At 37.8% G+C, this 18,932-nt stretch overlaps 1 protein-coding gene across 1 annotated transcript in view; it reads left to right on the forward strand.

Annotated features, from left to right (window-relative positions):
* The first annotated feature begins 3,388 nt into the window (after positions 1–3,388).
* The window catches only part of LOC127808604 (serine/threonine-protein kinase STY46-like), a 33,752-nt gene continuing 18,208 nt past the window's right edge, over positions 3,389–18,932 (forward strand). The window contains exons 1-5 of the mRNA XM_052347176.1: positions 3,389–3,958; positions 4,477–4,591; positions 5,827–5,924; positions 6,031–6,138; positions 15,285–15,339. Coding sequence (XP_052203136.1) covers positions 3,771–3,958; positions 4,477–4,591; positions 5,827–5,924; positions 6,031–6,138; positions 15,285–15,339 — 564 coding nt within the window. The 5' untranslated portion in view covers positions 3,389–3,770. The remainder of the gene's footprint in view (positions 3,959–4,476; positions 4,592–5,826; positions 5,925–6,030; positions 6,139–15,284; positions 15,340–18,932) is intronic.

The following is an 18,932-nucleotide window of genomic DNA, read 5'->3' on the forward strand; positions in this document are numbered from 1 at the left end:
AGTTTTACCTCCGCCACAAGGTCTCGTCGCGAGGTTTGCCTTTGCCACAAGGTTTCACCGCAAGATTCTACCTCTACCACAAAGTTTTACTTCCGCCACAAGGTCTCGTCGCAAGGTTTTGCCTTTGCCACAAGAGGGCTCACAGCACACTTCCGGAAAGCTGCTGCCGCAAAAGGGGCTCGCAGAACACTGCCGCAAAGCCTTTGTCGCAAGTGGGCTTGTGACACATTGTCGCGAGCGTTTTTATTTCTTCTTTAAAAATTCTCATTTTTTCTCAATCTATTTTTCATGACACAACATATATAATATATAATATTTATATTATAGAATTTTATATAAATGAATAATTTTCTGTGACTTAATTAATAGTTTAAGTGTTTATTCATATTACTCATAAATAGTATTTATTTTTGATTGATTGACGGATTAATTAAATATTTAATATTCACATGATAATGTATTGGAAAACTTATGATTATTATTGAAAAATTCGTGTATTTAAAATCTATTATTAATTTTACAATAATTGGTACATATTATTTCAAAACAATTGAAAGATTTAAATTATTAATGTAAATTACAAAATGTAAATTATTAATGCAATAAGTACTAAATGCAAATCATTGATGCAAGTTTTTTGGAAAATTTTTATTACTACTTATTATTTCAAAGCAATTGAAAGATTTAAATTATTAATGTAAATTACAAAATACAAATTATTAATGCAATAAGTATTAATTGTAAATCATTAATACAAGTTTTGGAAGAAAATTTCTTTTTTCAAGACTATCATATTTTTATATATATAAAGATATTTTAAAAAACAGTTTTTCAGAATAACAAAAAAACGTGTGTTCAAAAATCTCAAAATAAACATTTAAAACATAAAATTGAAAATGAATTTAAACTCAAAACTGAAACACAAGATTAGGTTTAGCTGAACCAGAACCACTATAAATCTCTTACGTCATTTATCATTATTGCTTTATATTTTTCAAGCATTACATTTGACATTTTATTATTTCTGTTTGAACTTACTAAAATCTTATTTCAAGTAAAGATTTTTAAAATTAAAATAATTTTTAAATAACTTAATTCACTCATATTGAGTGTGTGGTGCCATAATTCTGCAAAGAGAAATTCTATTCAGAGCCTAGCTTTTTGCTTCCCACAACCACATTTAAGTATGACTAAAATAACTTTAAGTAAAAATTCATTTTTACCTTCTGTTTGCAGCCACGCCTCTTCTTATTTAGTCGCTGCCCGCCCCCATCCTCTTATTCGTTTATCATTGCTGCTGACTTACTTCATTAATGATGATGCGATCGCCATAACTGCTATCATTTCTGTTTGGGTGCGTTTAGACTCTACTGCCATCATCTCTATTTATCATCACCGGTCGTCCCATCTTTTATGTTGTCATCCCCGGTAGGAACGACACACATCCATCATCGCCATCATCTCTGTTCGAGTGTGTTCAAGCGCCTTTGAACCCAAACCCAAGGATTCGAGTGCAATAATAGGGGCCACGTTCGTCGATGGAAACAACACAATTGTCGGTGATGGGTGATTGCGTTCCTCGTGGCCACTGGCAATGATACACAGACACACACACACACAATTGGAGAATTGGAGATTGTAGGGGAAGCAATCGGAGAAAAAGGTCGACGACCGTGTCGGAGAACATGGTGTTTATAGTCGAACCTTGATGTTTAGGAGTACCTGAACACACTTGAACTCTAGGGTTTATGTGCGATGATGGTGATCGCGTTCGTTGCAGCCTTTTCTCCTTGCCATGGCCATTTCTTCTCTGTGTGAGTTGTTGGCGCCCATTTGCTATGTGTGCGTGTGATGGTAAAGAGTATTTTTAAAAAATAATAGGTGCAAAGAATAATAAGGATAACTGTAAAGAGTTAAGTATAAAATTTTAATAAAAAGTGAATTTAAATACTAAAGATGTCACTGGAAATAGAATTTTGCGTTGCAAAAAACAATGCCTACGTGGAAAGTAGAAAGGCGATCCCGCATTGGACTGCAATATGTACAGGGTCACCGTCTCATCTCCCTATTGGTTTGCCTAGTCTCCTCTTTGAGTGCTCGATGTATCTTTTTATCTCATCATCAGATCATGGGATCTCTCTATGACGCAATTTTTAAGTATAGTTCAACCATAATCAATTATTAACGTCCCATATTCAAAATTTTAATACTGTATGAAATTATTATAATTTATCTTGTTCCGTTGCTACGTCTCCCGTGCTTACGTTGGAGCTTTTATGCCAAAGTGTGATGTTTAAAAATTATTTGAATATTCTCTTATCCTTTTTTTAAGATTTTAAATTTAATAATATTTATGATATTATTTTAATTAACTTCTGTTAATTTTTTGGAAATATTTTTAGTTAAAATTGCTATTTTAGTAATATTTTTTATTTAAATATAAATAAGAAAATATACTATTGATAAATTTCTTGTGTGTTTATCGATGAATTAGTTAAAAGTGAATAATACTTTAAATAGGAAGTTAGAGAGGAGTGAGAACACGTTTTTTGCTAGATTATTTTAGAAAATTGAATAGGTATAGTTGAATGTTAATTTATTTTCATTTCTTAAGCCTTGACAAATTTATGATCCAACCATAGTAGTGTATTCATTTGTATAAAGTAAACCTATACAAATGAATGCACGTGTTAAAAATGATTCCACCCAAAATGCCTAAACATGCATGATTAACCAAATGGCTTCCAAAAATTGCCTAGTCTTGCTAATCACCAGTTTAGCCTAGCATTAGAACAGTTCAAAATAACATGTTGAAGTCATCAAAACTTCAATTGCTAATGGGATATTTAAGTAGTTAATAATAATTATTATATGTATAGCAAGTTGAGTGGGTGGGTTCAGCAAAGGTGCGCCCAACTGGAAGTAAAATATACAGAAAGAAAAGAAAACATTTGACTTGGAATCCAAAATTTCCAACAGCCAGACCCAAAGTATATCCCTCAGATCCAACGAGAGCGGACGCACAATTGTCTAATTAAAAGGGTACAAAATAATAATTTAAGGGGGAGTCATTATTATTGTAGAGCATGGAATGGGGAGGGTTGAGTGGGATGTGAGGTGAAAGGGGAAGCTGATTGGACGGCGAGGGAGGGGAGTAGATAACACCGAGGAATTTTTTTAATTAATTGAGAACCCTCCCTCGCGAGCGATAAGGAAGTGAAGTAAATAATAATATTATATTAGCGTGGATAAAGCAAGGCACCAAAAGGGTGATACAAGCAAGGCAAACGAACTTCGTTTGAATCCACGTCGATACGCGCTAATGGGTGCGCATTACGCCGTTAACGTTCCGCCAAATCCAAACCAAGCCCATCTCACTATTCACGTTTACATACCTGTATACATACGGAACGGAGCCACGGAGACAGAGAAACAAAAGGGAAGAGGAAAGCAAGGACGAGTCCAGACGAGGCGTTCCGCGGAAGACTGACTTCGCTTTTTGTTTGCGCTCTCTCTCTCTCTCTCTCTCTCTCTCTCTCCCCGGGGCCCCGAAATTGTTAGTTAGAGGCGTTGAATTTGAAGTCGGTTTCGCCTCGTCTTAGCAGTTGTTTTCGCTTTGTGCGTCGAATCTTCGGCTCACTTCAACTTCGAGCGATCGAGTTTGCTCGTTTGCTTTAGAATGTAGTTGCGGAATCGGAATCGAGACGATCGTCGTTTTCTCTGGCTTGTTTGTTTATTTGAGGTATTGATTTTGACCTGTTTAACCGGCGATGGAAGACACGGAGAGCTGTAGTAGCAGAGCGTCGGAATCGGTTTCGGCTCAGAGCCGGAAGCGGAGACAGAAGGTTGAGGTTTATCACGAGATTGTTCGGAGGCTCAGAGATTCGGATCACGAAGAGGCTAGTCAGCCTGGTTTCGAGGACGAGCTTTGGGCTCACTTTAATCGGCTTCCGATTAGGTACTGAAAGTATCATCCTGTCAGTTCTCCAATTTTCTCCTTTGACCGAGAAAAAAAAAAAAAGAGTACAGTAACTTGATAATTATGTCGGTGTTGTTTAAATTTGGCGGGGAAACTGAGGAAAAGTGATGAACTCAAAATCTGTTGAAAATCTGTTAATTTTATTAGTATTTATACTTTTTCCTCTTATTGCCTACAAAAGATTTGATTAAGAATACAGAGTAGACTTGCAGTTCTTTTATTTCATTACTATTGTCTGGTTCACCGTTTGTATGACGTCCAAGAGAATTAAGGAAAGGAAACATAACAAGAAACTCTTACTTGTACCATTCACCGATTTTATATGTTGCAAAAATAATCATAAGAGTCTTGAGATTTCCATAGAGTTCTAGGCAATTAGTATATTCTTGTGTCCATCTCCATGAAGTGTTGAGTAAATTGGCAAGGCTTCATTTTTTCTAATCAATCCACAACGTGGCTTAGGTTTCACTGCTGAGTCTGGTTTGACCTTGTTGCAGATATGCCATGGATGTTAACGTAGAGAGGCCTGAAGATGTTCTTATGCACAAGAAATTATTGCATCTGGCATATGACTCTGCCACTAGACCTGCATTTGAAGTCCGCCTTGTGCAGGTAAAATTGTTAAATTATTCGAGAATCTCATTTACTAATAAGAAAGTTGTCTTTAATTAAATTCATCATTTAACTTTGTATATTGTAATTCTTCATGGTTTTTATCTGGATTATTGTCATGTGGTTGGTGCATCAACTGACTGAAGAATCATGAAATTGGCAATCATATATTTCTGAACAGCTGCTTGAGGCTCTCCAGCCCGGGCCTTTTTTATTTTTTCCCCTTCTGAATTCGGGAAGCATCTAGTGCATGGAACTTGGGTTGCCTGGTTAGGACTCAATGGACCAATTGTGAGGTGGGAAACACCATTTGTTGTTGAGTTATAAGATGCATCAGGGTTGATTGTATTTCTTAAATAATACCAAACGTATTTATTATATCATTATTTAAGGGGAGAACACTAATTTGGTGTCTCCAAAACTCTGAAGCTCTTATCTATTTTTATGTTCACAAAAATGTCTTTTTCAATCGCATATTTACATGATAGAAGATATTCAACTTTTTTAAACCGGAGGGTAAATGTGCTACATGACAGTCATTTAATGTTCTACAAAGCTATAACTTCATACTTCGTTCATAACAACCAAAGTTGTAATTGCGCACTTCGTTCATTACTTCAAAAGTTGTAACTGGACACACCATGTGTGTAAAACTTCTACTATCTATTAAACAAAATGGTACAAGTAGTTTAAAGAAAATTAACTTTAGAAAGCCTAATTTTCTACTGATTTGTTCTCATTATTTTTGTGTTGGGGGAAGGATTACAAGGTGGAGAATCAGTTCAAGGTAGAAAAAGACAAACCTTGACATTATTTACAACTGCTTATTTAGGTTAAAGACAAATGGTTTTAAGTCTTACCCTGGTCAAGTCCTTGTAATGTATGCACAATGCGTTCCTGCTATTTTGTTTGCTCTAGTTTGACAATAAGCTTTTCCAAAATTTCAATTTCTTGTAAAATTGAATGAGTAGCTGATATATATATATATATATATATTTTCTAAAAGTGAGACACTATGTTCAAAATTTTGTATGGAATAAGTTATTTATTTACTTATCTTTGCCAAATTCATATTTTTGGTATATCTTTTTTTGTTAACATTTGCTTAACTTTCACATGTCTTGTACATATTTGTCTTTTTGTTATGATTTTATGTTTTCTTCATTGCTTTTTGAAGTAGGCCCATAATATCTTCACTTGGCCAAATGAACCTGGATTATTTCTCTCCTATGCAGGTTCATCCTGTTTCTGAAGTAAGTTGCAGTGACTCTGTTCATTCAAACTTCATAAAGAAAGAGGAAGCACATAGTTCTGATTTTCCCTGCGGGTGGAGGCATGATAAACTATTCTTATCTGAACTACTCTTTTCCTAAAAAGATACTTAATATCTGCAACTGTGCAACAACTCTTTCCTGTACTTACCTTTCCTTGTTTTTCAGCATCCATCCACCATTTGCTTTTGGCTTGCTACCAAACCTTGAAGCTGTGCTGGAAGCAAACAAATCAAGCAGTCAAGTTGGAGTTGATGGTAATCTGCACATTTTTCGGTAAATACTTTGAAAGGTTTGCTCCTGATTGAGCTGTTTTTTGTGTTGATTCTTCTTTTTTTTTGTGTGTGTGTGTGTGTTTTTGCTAGGTAAAGGTTTGTATTAAATTTTTTTAGCACTCAGTTTTTCATGCTTTATATCCTACAGTTATTTGTATGAAAATTTGTACATTTAATAACAGTACCTTGACTTACAAGCTGAGTAGTGGAAATTTTAAAAAAAAAATTTGAACAATGTTCCTGCCCAGCAATGTGTTATTTCTTAAGAAGGCTGGAAAATGGCTTAGCACCCCCGTCCCCAGAAGGTGGAGACAGAAAAGAAATAGTTGAGTATTGCAACTTGAGATAGGTTAGTCCTAGTACAGCAATAAAGCATTGTATTCCTTTGAATATTTCATCCTTCATTCTTAATATGACATAGGATGTTCCTCTTGATTCATTTTGGATGCTTTTTTTGTAAAGCTTTGTGCTTAATCTTGTGCTACACAAAATGCTTCTTAGCATGATAAAATTTTGTGATGATGTCTCACCTTTTTGCAAATGTTCTTTTCTCTTTGTAATCAAACTATTGGAGATTCAAGATTCTTGAGATGTGTGTGGTATTTTTAAGCTATTTTGCTTCTTCGTACAAGTTTTCTAGCTAAGAATGAGATTATTCCTCTGTTTCTGGTTGAGAAAATTGAAGTTAGCTCCTTTTTTCAGTGTAGGATTCACTCTCTCTTGCTTTCTTATTTGGGTCTTCCTATAGATACAAACTTTAAAGCCAAACATGACTTGCAATGATCTTACTAAGAGGTGCTAATAAAGGCTTGCCTTGTGTAAAAGACAATACCTCTCCAGAGATGGTATACCTTGTCAAATATTCCTTCCTATTATTTGTCTTTGTTTTATGCTCCTTCTTGGTCTCTAAGAGATTGAAAATGCTCCAAAGAAATTTCTTTTGGAATGGTCTTAAAATGATTTCAAATATCATCTTGTTAGTTGTAGCTAGAACATGTGGGTTTAGGTATCAGAAACCTTTGGCTTCTTAACAAACCCTTCTTAGAAAGAGGCTTTAGAGGTTTACTCGTGAGAGAGACAATCTTGGAAGGAGAGTCATCTCCTAAAAATTTGGTACTTGATGGCTTGATTGGCCCTTTGGCTGCAATCTTTTACTTGAGGTAGTGGGTGTAAAGGAATTTTGACTGTTTGGAATACTTTTGATGTAGAACCAGGAATAAAATCATCTTAAAAGACACAAGAACATCAAAAAAAAAATTCTTAGATATGTTTATCAATTGAATAATGTAGCCTCCCTCCAAAATACACTGTGAGAGGTTTATATAAGGTGCTAACAAACCGTTGGCCTGTTTAGATCATGCTAAACTAGACTAGCTAAATCCTAACTTTAAACTTACAATAGGCTTTCCTAAAATCTCTAGTCTTCAAGTCCTCCATTATTTTTCTTTTGTAATATTCTTCTTAATCTCTTCCCTTCCTATTTGATTTTCTGCAATCTTTTGTTGTTCCCATATGTGAGGGCTATATTTTGGATATGTAGAAGGTAGGCCTTGGTAGCAGCAATAAGGTTGTTGTTTTGTGACTAGAACTCATATATTGGAGTTGTGGAAAAAACCTCTTTAGAAAATAAAGATAAGGCTATGTACAAAAACAATCCTTTACTAGCCCTCACAAAGTGTGAGCATCATGCAGGGGGAACACCCTTTAGTTGGTGTGGTCATAGTCATTTATATGTCACTTTTTCAATTTTTTTTAGTTTGGCTATAAACATTGAGGCCTTGATGAATGAGTATATTTTTATATCTTTAGAAGGCAGAGGTTGATCCCCTATCTCTAAGAGCAAACTCTCTGAATGAGTATATTTTTACCTCTGTGATCATGACAATTCATTCCTTTGTAGAGTTATTTGGAGATCAAAGGGTTCTCATTCTCCTCAAGATTGCTTGTTCTATCTGGTTAACTTTTCTTAGTGCTATCCTTGCAGGATCTGACAAGGGGTTATTAGAGAGAATTTGGAGGGAGACTCAAAATGAAAGGGAGGGAAAATAGCAAGAAAGGAAGGAGGCAGAATGTTCGAGAGAGAGAGATAACAGAAAAGTGGAGGGCAAGGATTCAATTCATTACACATGATGATCCCCATCCTCTAGCTGTGGCTTATTTATAGCCTCAGCAATACAAGTATCTGGAGTGTACAATCTGGTGAAGCACAACTGCCTTAACAACTAAGTCCAAGCAACAAGCATAAGAAATAAACACAATTACTGTCTCGCCCCAAGGAATGTGACAATTACCCCCCCCCCCCCTTCTTTTAGGGGTAGGGAATTTTGGTAGATAACCCTCTTCTCCAGCATCGCTAGGGGGCTCTACATTCACTATTAAGTATTCTGCCATAGGAGGAAGATCCAAGCTAGTGAGGTTAATAGTTCCCAGTCCCACAGATTTCTTCAACAGAGACATGAAAAACTGGGTGAATCATCACTCCATCCGATAACTACAATCTGTATGCCACCTTCCCTACCTTGGCCACTATAGAAAATGGATCGTAGTGCTTTGGGCTTAATTTGGTTGCAGGGCTCATTGAGAACATCTGTAGTTGGAACCTTTTGACCTTCAAATAAACCATTTCACCCACCTCAAAAGATCTCTCGCTCCTTCTATCTGCCATCTGTTTTATCCTGTTATGTGCTAGGTTTAGTTCCTTTTTAATCACCTGCAGTGCCTCTTGCCTCTTCTGTAAGTATTGATCCACTGCCATTTCAACACTCAAATATTGCATGACAGCAGGTATTAGGGGGTGGTTTATAAAGAAAGAGGGCCTCAAATGGGGTTCTCTTCAAAGAGCTGTGAAAATTAGAGTTATACCACCATTGGGCTAGTGATAGCCACTTGTTCCAACTTTTTGGTCTAGAAAAACAAAGGCACCGGAGGTAAGTTTCTAGACATTGGTTTACTCGTTCTGTTTGTCCATCAATCTCTGGATAGTAGGCCGTTGACATATGCAATCCCACCCCCAAATTCTTGAAGTTACTAGTGAATATTCTGTCCCTGTCCAAGATAATGGATAGTGGCAATCTATGAATCTTAACAACTGAGTCCAGCAGCAGTCTAGCTACCTGAGGGGCTGTGAAGGGATGGGCCAAACTTAAGAAATGGCTAAATTTTGTCAATTTGTCCACGACTACCGGTATAACATCCCTTCCCTCTTGACTTAGGTAATCCTTCCATGAAGTCTATTGAAATCTGCTCCAGGCTTGTGCTGGTATGTCAAGAGGCTGCAGCAGGCCAGGGTAAAGCACCTGCTCATGCTTGCAGCGCTGACAGGTAGGGCACCCTAGCACATATGTGGTCACATCACGTTTGAGTCCTGGCCAGTAAAACAATTGCCTCACTTTGTGGTGACATTTAACCCGGAATGCCCTCCTATTGGTGAGTTGTGCAATGATTGCAGGATTCTCTTCTTAATCTGGTCATCTTCTCCTATCACCAACCTTCCTTTTTACCTGAGTAATCCAGCTGTCAAGGTATAACCCTTCTGATTAGCAGGCTGAATTGCTAACTGAGTCATGAGATCTTTTGCCCAAGTGGTTTGCTCATAGCTTGCTGTAATTTCCTTCACCCTGTCAGGCACTACTACTGAGATAGCCTGATAGCTCCCCTTTTCCTCTTTCCTTGACAGTGCATCTGCCACTGTGTTTTCTTTTCCTTTTCGGTATTGTGTTGTATGGTCAAGCCCCAGCAACTTAGTCACTCCTTTTCTTTGCAACTGTGTGCAGCCTCTGTTGCATCAAGAATTTGAGGCTTTCATGGTCAGTTCTGATCACGAACTGGTTTCCCTCTAGGTAATACATCCATTTCTCAACAACCATCAACTCTGATATTAACTCTTTGTCATAGATGCTTAGTCCCAAGTGTTTTGGGGCTAAGGCTTGTCTTAGAAAGGCCAAGGGTTTACCATCCTGTACCAACACAGCACCTACCCCAATTTCACATGCATCTGTCTCCAAAATGAAAGGCTTTGAAAAGTCATGTAAGGCCAATATAGGAGCCTGGGTCATGACCCCTTTTAAGGCTTGAAATGCTTCCTCTGCATTTGTGTTGCAACAGAAACTGTTCTTCTTAAGTAGATCAGTCATTGTCCTGCTTATAATTCCATAATTCTTGATGAAACTCCTGCAATACCCAGTTAGGCCTAGGAAGCCCCTCAACTTTTTGACAGTTTGTAGCCTCGGCTACTCCAACATAGCTGTAATCTTTTTAGGATCTATACTCACCCCTTCTCCAGTGATTATGTGGCCTAAATATTCCACTTTTTTCTCAGCAAAGGTACATTTGGACCTATTCACAAACAATTGATTGGATTTGAGTATTTCAAATGCTACCCTCAAGTGGTTTAAGTGTTGATCAAAAGATGGGTTGTATATGAGGATAACATTGAAAAAAAAAAAGGATGTATTTCCTCAAGTAAGGGTAAAAGATGTGGTTTATCAAAGCTTGAAATGTGGCAGGGGCATTAGTTAAGCCAAATGGCATAACTAGGAATTCATAAAGCCCTTGATGAGTCTTGAAGGCTGTCTTGGGAATGTTTTCAGGACTGATCCGAATTTGATGATGTTCAGCTCTTAGGTCAGGTTCTGAAAAGATAGTGGCTCCGGTCAGTTCATCTAGTAGGTCCTCAATGATTGGAATGGGGAATTTGTTTTTAATTGTGATGGAATTCAGTTGGCAGTAGTCAACACAAATCCGCCAAATCCCATCCTTCTTTTTGACTAATAGGACAGGGGAGGCAAAAGGGCTTTGGCTTTGCTGAATTATAGATTTAGTCAACATTTCCTTGACTAATTTCTCTATTTCAGCTTTCTGTAAGGGTGGATACCTGTAAGATCGAATGTTATCAGGTTCTGCATTGGGCTTTATGTGTATGGTGTGGTCAAGAAAGCGGTTTGGGGGGGTGGGGTTGAGGGCTCAGCAAATAAATCCTCGAACTCAGTCAATAGTAAGTGTAAAGGATCACAAGGATATACCTCAGTGAGCGAATGCAGAGTGGAAGTAAGTGCAGGCCATGAATGGTCTTTTACTTCTGCTGCTGCCTTACTTCCTTCCTCTCCTACCCCAGCTTCCACCTCCCACTGCATATATGGAGTGTAATTGAGCTACTAAAGCTCCTCTTTGTTGAATTAATTTCTGCAACCTTCGGCCTGTGATCATTTTGCACTCTCCAGCCTCCAAACTTCCTGTCAATTTTAACCTCTTGCCTTCCATTTCAAAGGTTACCTCTTTTTCATTGAAATCAAAGACTAGAGGGCTTACCGTTTTCATCCAGTCCACCCCAAGAACAATATTGCAGCCTCCTAACTTCAAGATTTGCAGATCTGTGGTGAACTCTTGCCCTTGCATTATCCACTTAAAACCTTGGCACTTCAATCAACTCATCCTTTTACTACCATTGGCTACTGTAACTGAGAAAGGGAATGTAGCCTGTGTTGGGCATTGCAAATCTAAAGTAGTAGCCTCATCTAGGAAGCTATGTGTGCTCCCACTATCAATGAGAACCTTCAACTTCTTCTTCCCCATTGAACCCTTCACCTTAATTATTTTTTCGGATGGGCTGCCCTGTAGGGCATGCAAAGAAATCTCACCATCTTCCTCTCTAGTCATTCTATCTCTAGTAACCTCCATCTCTCCAGCAACATCTACTTCTTCTTCTACTTTTTCTAGCCCTTACATTTGCAACAGTTGTCTCCAGCATTGGTGGCCGAGGCGATATTTCTCCCCACACCAAAAACATAACCCGAGTTGTCTCCTTTGCAAGGTTGTTAAAATCGGGATTTTAAGTGGGATCGACAAAGAGTCCATAAAATCGTATCGTAAAATCGAATCGTAAAATCGTAAGATTTTAGAGATAATTAAAAATACCCTTTAATTTTTGTAAATATATGTTTATAATAACATAATTTTGTAGAAAATGAATTAATATCATTTAATAACCTAATTATTCCTTATTATAATTCAAAAGATGATATTTCCAAAATATAGCTCAAAAACTAGCAGGTTGGTATAGGCAATTTAAAGGCAAAATATAGGTAATTTAGAGGTAAAATATAGCTTAAAATTCTGTAGAGGATGCTTCCAACGTCTTCCATTAGATTTAGATTGCAATTTTTTCTTGATTTAACATTGATTAAATCAAGTAATATCCCGATTTGGAGTTGGGTGGTCCATTAATTAATTACTTTTTTGTCTTGATTTACTTATGTAATCAATGTTAAATCAAGTAAAAATTATAATTTAAATCAAGTAAATTGGAACTTATGCAATTAATGTTAGATGCTATGTGACATTGGAACTTATGCAATCAATGTTAAATCAAGTTCCAATTTAGAGGCAAAATATAACAATTCATTGCATAAGTTTCAATGTCAGATGCTATGTGACATTGAGACGTTGGAAGCATCCTCTAAATTACAACTTAAATCAATGGAGGTCTTTGAATCGTAAAATCGTTTGGGGATCTCTGAAGCGTAAAATCGTAAAATCGTATATGTAAAATCGAGATTTTATAGGATTTTATCCCAAATTGGATTTTACATGGGATTTGAATCGTTTGGGGGTCTTCGAATCGTAAAATCGTACGTATAAAATCGGGATTTTAACAACAATGCTCCTTTGTTCCATGGAAAGGGACTTCACCAGAGTTGGATTTGGTGAAGTCTTTGGTAGCACATTTCCTTTTTGCAAAACTTGATTGATTATCTTGGACACTCCTTCACCTCCTACTTGTGGACTGCTTGCAGTTAAGCCTTTAGGTATCACCCTATGCTTCCTGAAAATTGCCTCTAGGGCTAATTCTTTAAGTTTGGATTTCTCTGCAGCCTGTTTAACAGTGATGGGTTGCATCATTTTGACTATTGGTCTTAGCTCATCATTTAAACCACTGATGAAGTTAGACACAAAATATGATTTGTCTAAGGTTGGATGAGAGATGATCAATAATGACTTTAGTTCCTCAAATCTGATTTGATACTCATCCACTAAACCTTCCTACTTTAGCTTATTGAATTCTCCAATGATGTCTGTCATAGTTCTTTCCTTGAATCGCATACAAAAATCTTATCTTCCACAAACTCTGGCCAACTCAATTCCGTCGTCTTCCTACTTCACCCTTGGAACCATACATCCACTATGTCATTGAGATAAGCGGCTGCCAAATTCACCTTCTATCCTTCCGCCACTCTATAATGGTAGAAGAATCGTTCACATCACTGTATCCACCATCTTGGTTTGTCTCCTTTGAATACCGAAATGTCCAATCTCGGCATTGGAGTATGGTATGGATTTGTATTGGCTCCTCTTGTTGACGATTCCGGCACTAACTCCGGCCACTCCTTTGTTTCTATAGGACCAGGAGTACGTTGTCTACCTCTAGATCCAACAAGAATGGAAGTTGTGTTGGTCCTCGGAGGGAAGTTCGCCAGCAAGCTCGCGTTAGGCATTCTAGAGACCAAGCTTAAGACGGTGCTTAATAGCTGACCAAAACTAGAGAATTCTTCTCTCATATTTTTCTCCAACCATCATCTCGGCTTTGCTTAGACTCACCTCCTTGAGTCTGGCGAAGGCCGAGTTCCATTGCCTCCAAACTCTCCTCCAGTTGCTCCTGATTCTGTTGAAGGCTAATCTCCATGGCATCCAATAGAGTTTCTAGCTGCTTCATTCTAGTTCCTTTCGCCATCACTCAATTCACGAGTCACGCCTTCGATCAAATGACTACCACAGTTCACCAGATCTGATCAGTGGAGGTATTCAATTGCAGTTGCTCTGAGCTTTGATCGCTCGGATTTGCTGCTCGTTGTCGACTTGATCGAAATCAGATGGCTGGGGATTGCTTGGCTTTGATACCAAGGATTTGACAAGGGGTTGATTTAGGTATAATTGAGAATTAGAGAGAATTTGGAGGGAGACTCAGATTGAAAGGGAGGGAAAATAGCAAGAAAGGAAGGAGGCAGAATGCTTGAGACAGAGATAACAGAAAAGTGGAGGGCAAGGATTCAATTCATTGCACATGATGATCCCCATCCTCTAGCTGTAACTTATTTATAGCCTCAGCAATACAAGTATCCGGAGTGTACAATCCAGTAAAGCACAACCGCCTTAACAACTGAGTACAAGTAACAAGCGTAAGAAAGAAACACAATTTCTGTACTGTCCCTAGGAGTGTGACAATTATCCTAAGGAGGGGTTAGTTTTTTTATGGATTGGTGCTAAGTGTGTAAGGAGTGTTATTAGTCAACATTTTACTTGCTTTAGAAATGTGTAAGGAGGAGGGTTAGTCAATATTTTGCAAGAAAGGAACAGTAGCCTGAGTCTGCCGGGGCATTTTGTTCCCAGAGTTCTATTCTTTTTTGGCTTCTTTTCTTCTTGGTGCTTTGGTTCTTTTCCTTTGTTGTTCATTTTCCGGATGAGTTGTATTTTGTTGCCCTGATAGTTTTTCTTGTTCCGTGTTTGTCCTTTCCTACTGGTGCTTCTTCATATATTGTAATTTAGCAAAGAAGTTGGTATTTGTTTTTGCAGCTTGGCTGATATGTTGATGTGGGTCATAGATTTCATTTTTCTAACCATAAATGCAACTAGTTACTAATCTATTAGAAATGAGCATTCTTTTTTTTATTTTCTATGGAAAAATTCATTTTGTCATACACGTGAAGTGCTGTGTTAGCAGAGTACTTTTTGTAAACTCTGCCAAGATTGTTCTTACTGTGAGAAGGCACACTTTGTTTACCCAGAATTTTCAACTGCATTTGGTGCTAGCTAAACTACAGATATTATTTTTCATATTACTTTTTCCAAAACTCTTGCCTAGTTTATTCTTACACCACTATTACAATTACTCATAACCACTAGAATTTTCAACTGCTAGTGGTGTTAGATTATGCTAAAAATCTCGATATGCCATTTTATCTAGAACTTATAAATGGGTTTTATCCCAGCTAAATGCTTTGCTGATTTCACACTTTCTTTTGGTTAGTTTTCTCAATGCAGTATGTGTGCCATGTGTATGCGGTATTGTGAAAATTAATTTTTCACCTAGATGTCTGATAGAAGTAAATGTTTCAATTAACTGACCGACATTTTAAAAGCTTCAAACTTTTCCAGGCATTTATACGAGATCACAATTTCGACGGTTGACAAGCCAAAACTCCTCAGTCAGGTAGCTAATTTTTGTTTATAGTTGATCATGAATTTCTTGTGTAGGGGTCTCTTCCCCGTTACAATTAATTAAACAAATTTCTTCTAAAAATACATGGTTGTTTTTTTGTCAATATAATGTTTTTATTTTATAATTCTTTAACTCTATTGGCTACTTGCACCCCATATTTTATCATTTTTATTTTGGGCTGAAAGTCATCCCCATGGATGATTGCACAAGGAATGTTGAAGTTGGGAGCCCATGGTCCCTATTTTTTAGCCTTTAGTGTGTACCAAAGATAAGGGTGGACTCTTATTTGGCACAGTTGAGTCGAGTAGGGGTGATCCTAGATTCTACTTGTTATTTCTTTTATTCATTGGGTCTTCTCTTGGTTCCATACCTCAATTCTCTTTTCCCAGTTCCCTACCAAAAATGTGGCTACTCCTTGTGACTGAAAAATCCTATGGGTGAATAATTCGTGTTATTTCTTATTAATACTACTGAGTCAATTATATACAGTGAGTAACGGACCATGGGTCGTGTACTACAGAAGTGTAGTACAATCAATACTAATGTAGTACAATAGCTAAACTACAATATATATACACTATTCTAATAATCCCCCTCAAGCTGGAACATATAGGTCATATGCACATACTCTAGAGAGGGAACGATGGGACTGGCTAGGATCTGATCTCGAACTGGAGAGAGTTAAGGTCTAAGGCCTGCCAACCCCAATACCATAAAGAATTTGTCTCTGTTGCAGCTGTTCCTCAACATTAAATGCGTCTTTAGTCCCAACGAGCATGAGAGAATTAGTTTAATTCTTTAAGTGATTCAATTTTGCCAATAAACTCAAACATGTCGAGATCATGCTGCTTTAAGTGAACCATGTTGAACACAACATTATAAAGCCGTTGGATATCATTAGTGTAAAGAGTTTTTGCTTCGTTCCGTAACCGATAGCAAGTCTTGTAAGCTTTATAAATAACATAAAGTTTAGGAGCAATAGATTGCCATAGTAAATTGCAAAGGAGAGCATAAACTTTCCTCCAAGTAGCTAATTCAGCTGTAGGAATATCATCTACCTTTGTAGTCAAATGATCTTCATATCCTTGACCCAAAAACCATAATTCAACAGATGTAGCCCAAGATGTATACTTGGCACTATCAATCAGTTTTCTTGAGGTAATGGCTGGAGGAATGATAATTTGAGAGAAAATACTAGATTTGGAGCCCGAATCAACAGAGGAATTAGTGCTGGAGCATCAAAGGACTGTAAATCGATGGTCGCAGCAGTGTCACAGAAGCAGGAACGCTTCAATGCCGGAGAGGGAAGGCAAATGGACCAATGAACAGTCACTAGAGCAGCCTATCGATCTGGGCTAGTGAATGAAGGGGGATGTTGGTCAGCGATGGAAGAGGGTTGATCTGGGTTAGTGATTGAAGAGGGACATCGATCAGCGATGGAAGAGGGGCACTGACGTTGCATTTAGTGAATGTTGCAATGGATGAGGGATGCCGATGCCGGATTTGGTTTCGGTGGTGTGGTCAATGTTGTGAAACGACCACCAAAAAGCGAGATCGGAGGTTAGCCTCATCAGATTTGGGGGTTGGACATTGCAATGTCGGCATCGGAAGAGGTGGTGCGTGGCGGCGATTCTGGCGACAAGCTTCTGCAGTCAGGCCGATTAGACCTTGTTGAGCATGATGGTGTGGTTGGATTTCTCAAACGACACTAGGAAGTGGGTGAACAAGCCCGTATAGGTGTGGGAAGTGAGAAAATCGGGTGTAGACACCGCTGGAGAAATAAACACACTGACACTCTAGGGTTTTGGCTAATACCATGAAAAACCCTATAGGTGAATGATTTGTTATTTCTTATTGGTAATACTGAGTCCGTTATATACAGAGAGTAACAAGTCATGGGTTGTGTACTACAAGTGTAGTATAATTAGTACTAATGTAGTACAATAGCTAAACTACAGTATATATACACTATTCTAACAGTGCCTTTGGCTCCTTAGCCTCGTGTGTGTGCTCACCCCATGTACCTATATCGACCCCTAGTACCTACTTGACCTAGGGTACCTACTTGCCCCAGATACCTACTTAACTCTATTTTCCTACTTGCCTATGTATGTACTCATCCTTGGGTACCTACTTGACCATGGGTACCTTAGCCAACAAGATGAGTCACTTTTATTCATCTATTTTCTTAGATTTAGCTCCCGTTATAGCTACTCAGTCAGGGGGTACTCGGCCCTCTGGCCACCTAGGCATTAGAAAAGTTTGTTTCTATCACATATATTGTATCTGTTTTTCTTGGGACCTCTAGCACCCTACAGGGTTGCTGGGCCTCAAATGCAAACCCCCACCCCCCGGCGGGGGCGCAAGGTGGGGTCATGCAAATTTTTTCCTTTCATATATGCACTTTCAACTTTATTTTTTTCTCTTTCTCGCATCTTACTTTCTAACTTCTCTAGGAATTTATGTTCCTACTCCAATCCCTTTTCTAGTCATCACCACCCAAGCCAATGGAAGTTCTATTATTAAAACACTTAACCACTATCAACCTTTACTCATTACTCTCCTCTCTTACACTATAGAAATTATACACAAATTCCATGTGAAACATTCTCAGTACTACTATGTCAAACTAAACAGAAAATGTTTACATGATTCTTGTTAATTTCTACGCCACTTCCTGTATGGTTTATACAAAATATTCACTACATAGTCCACTCACAAAATATATATACAAAAGTTGCATGATACCAAAATAAACAAAACTATGCGACCATGCCTCCCACATGAGTAGGCCTTTATACTGCCTACTTGCTGTTATCCTTTGCCAACTCTTTTTGGCTAACCCTCCCCTCTCACTTCACTAGTAAGGATAATATATAATATATAATGAGCTGTGGGAGCTCAGTAAGACCACATGCACACACAAGTCATGCCATGCAACAAAAACCACTTTCAACAACTAGGTACCCATATTGCCACAGGGCAAATACTGTGCTCAACTCCATCCCCATTGTTGACATATAATTTTCAAGTGATCTCATGGCCTTAAGTCCAACAACATGCACTACACTAGCCTTTGTTCCTTATGCATGACCAAACCAATTTATATCCTCACATTTAATATGCTGCAAAAAGATAATACATGCATATCATATGAATGCATTCATAGCCCATGCAAACTATCATCATGCTTGTTTTAAATGAGATAGTGATCTTGTAGTGAACTATGTTGGAACATGGTCAAAGTCCCCCCTCTACAAGTTGTGTAACTGGCTATAAACCTTAAGCTAAGACATAAAGTTCATGAGGCCTAAAAATCCATCCATATTATTTCCAAAAAAAATAACAAATCTTCATAATTGAAATAACTAAAACAATAATCCACTAAAATCCTCTAGATTTACATAATTGAATTAACAAAAGATAATTGAAAATTAAACTATCTCAAATTAAGTACACTGATAATCCCCCGATCCAAGTCTAAGTCTAGCCCCACTAATCTTGCTTACTTGAAAAATATGTTAGGGAGAGTGGTGAACTTAAAGCCCAGTAAAGGTTATGTAACGGCCTGCCTCCTGGAGCCT

This window comes from Diospyros lotus, chromosome 8 (assembly GCF_014633365.1).
Source record: "Diospyros lotus cultivar Yz01 chromosome 8, ASM1463336v1, whole genome shotgun sequence".
Taxonomy (NCBI): Eukaryota; Viridiplantae; Streptophyta; class Magnoliopsida; order Ericales; family Ebenaceae; genus Diospyros; species Diospyros lotus.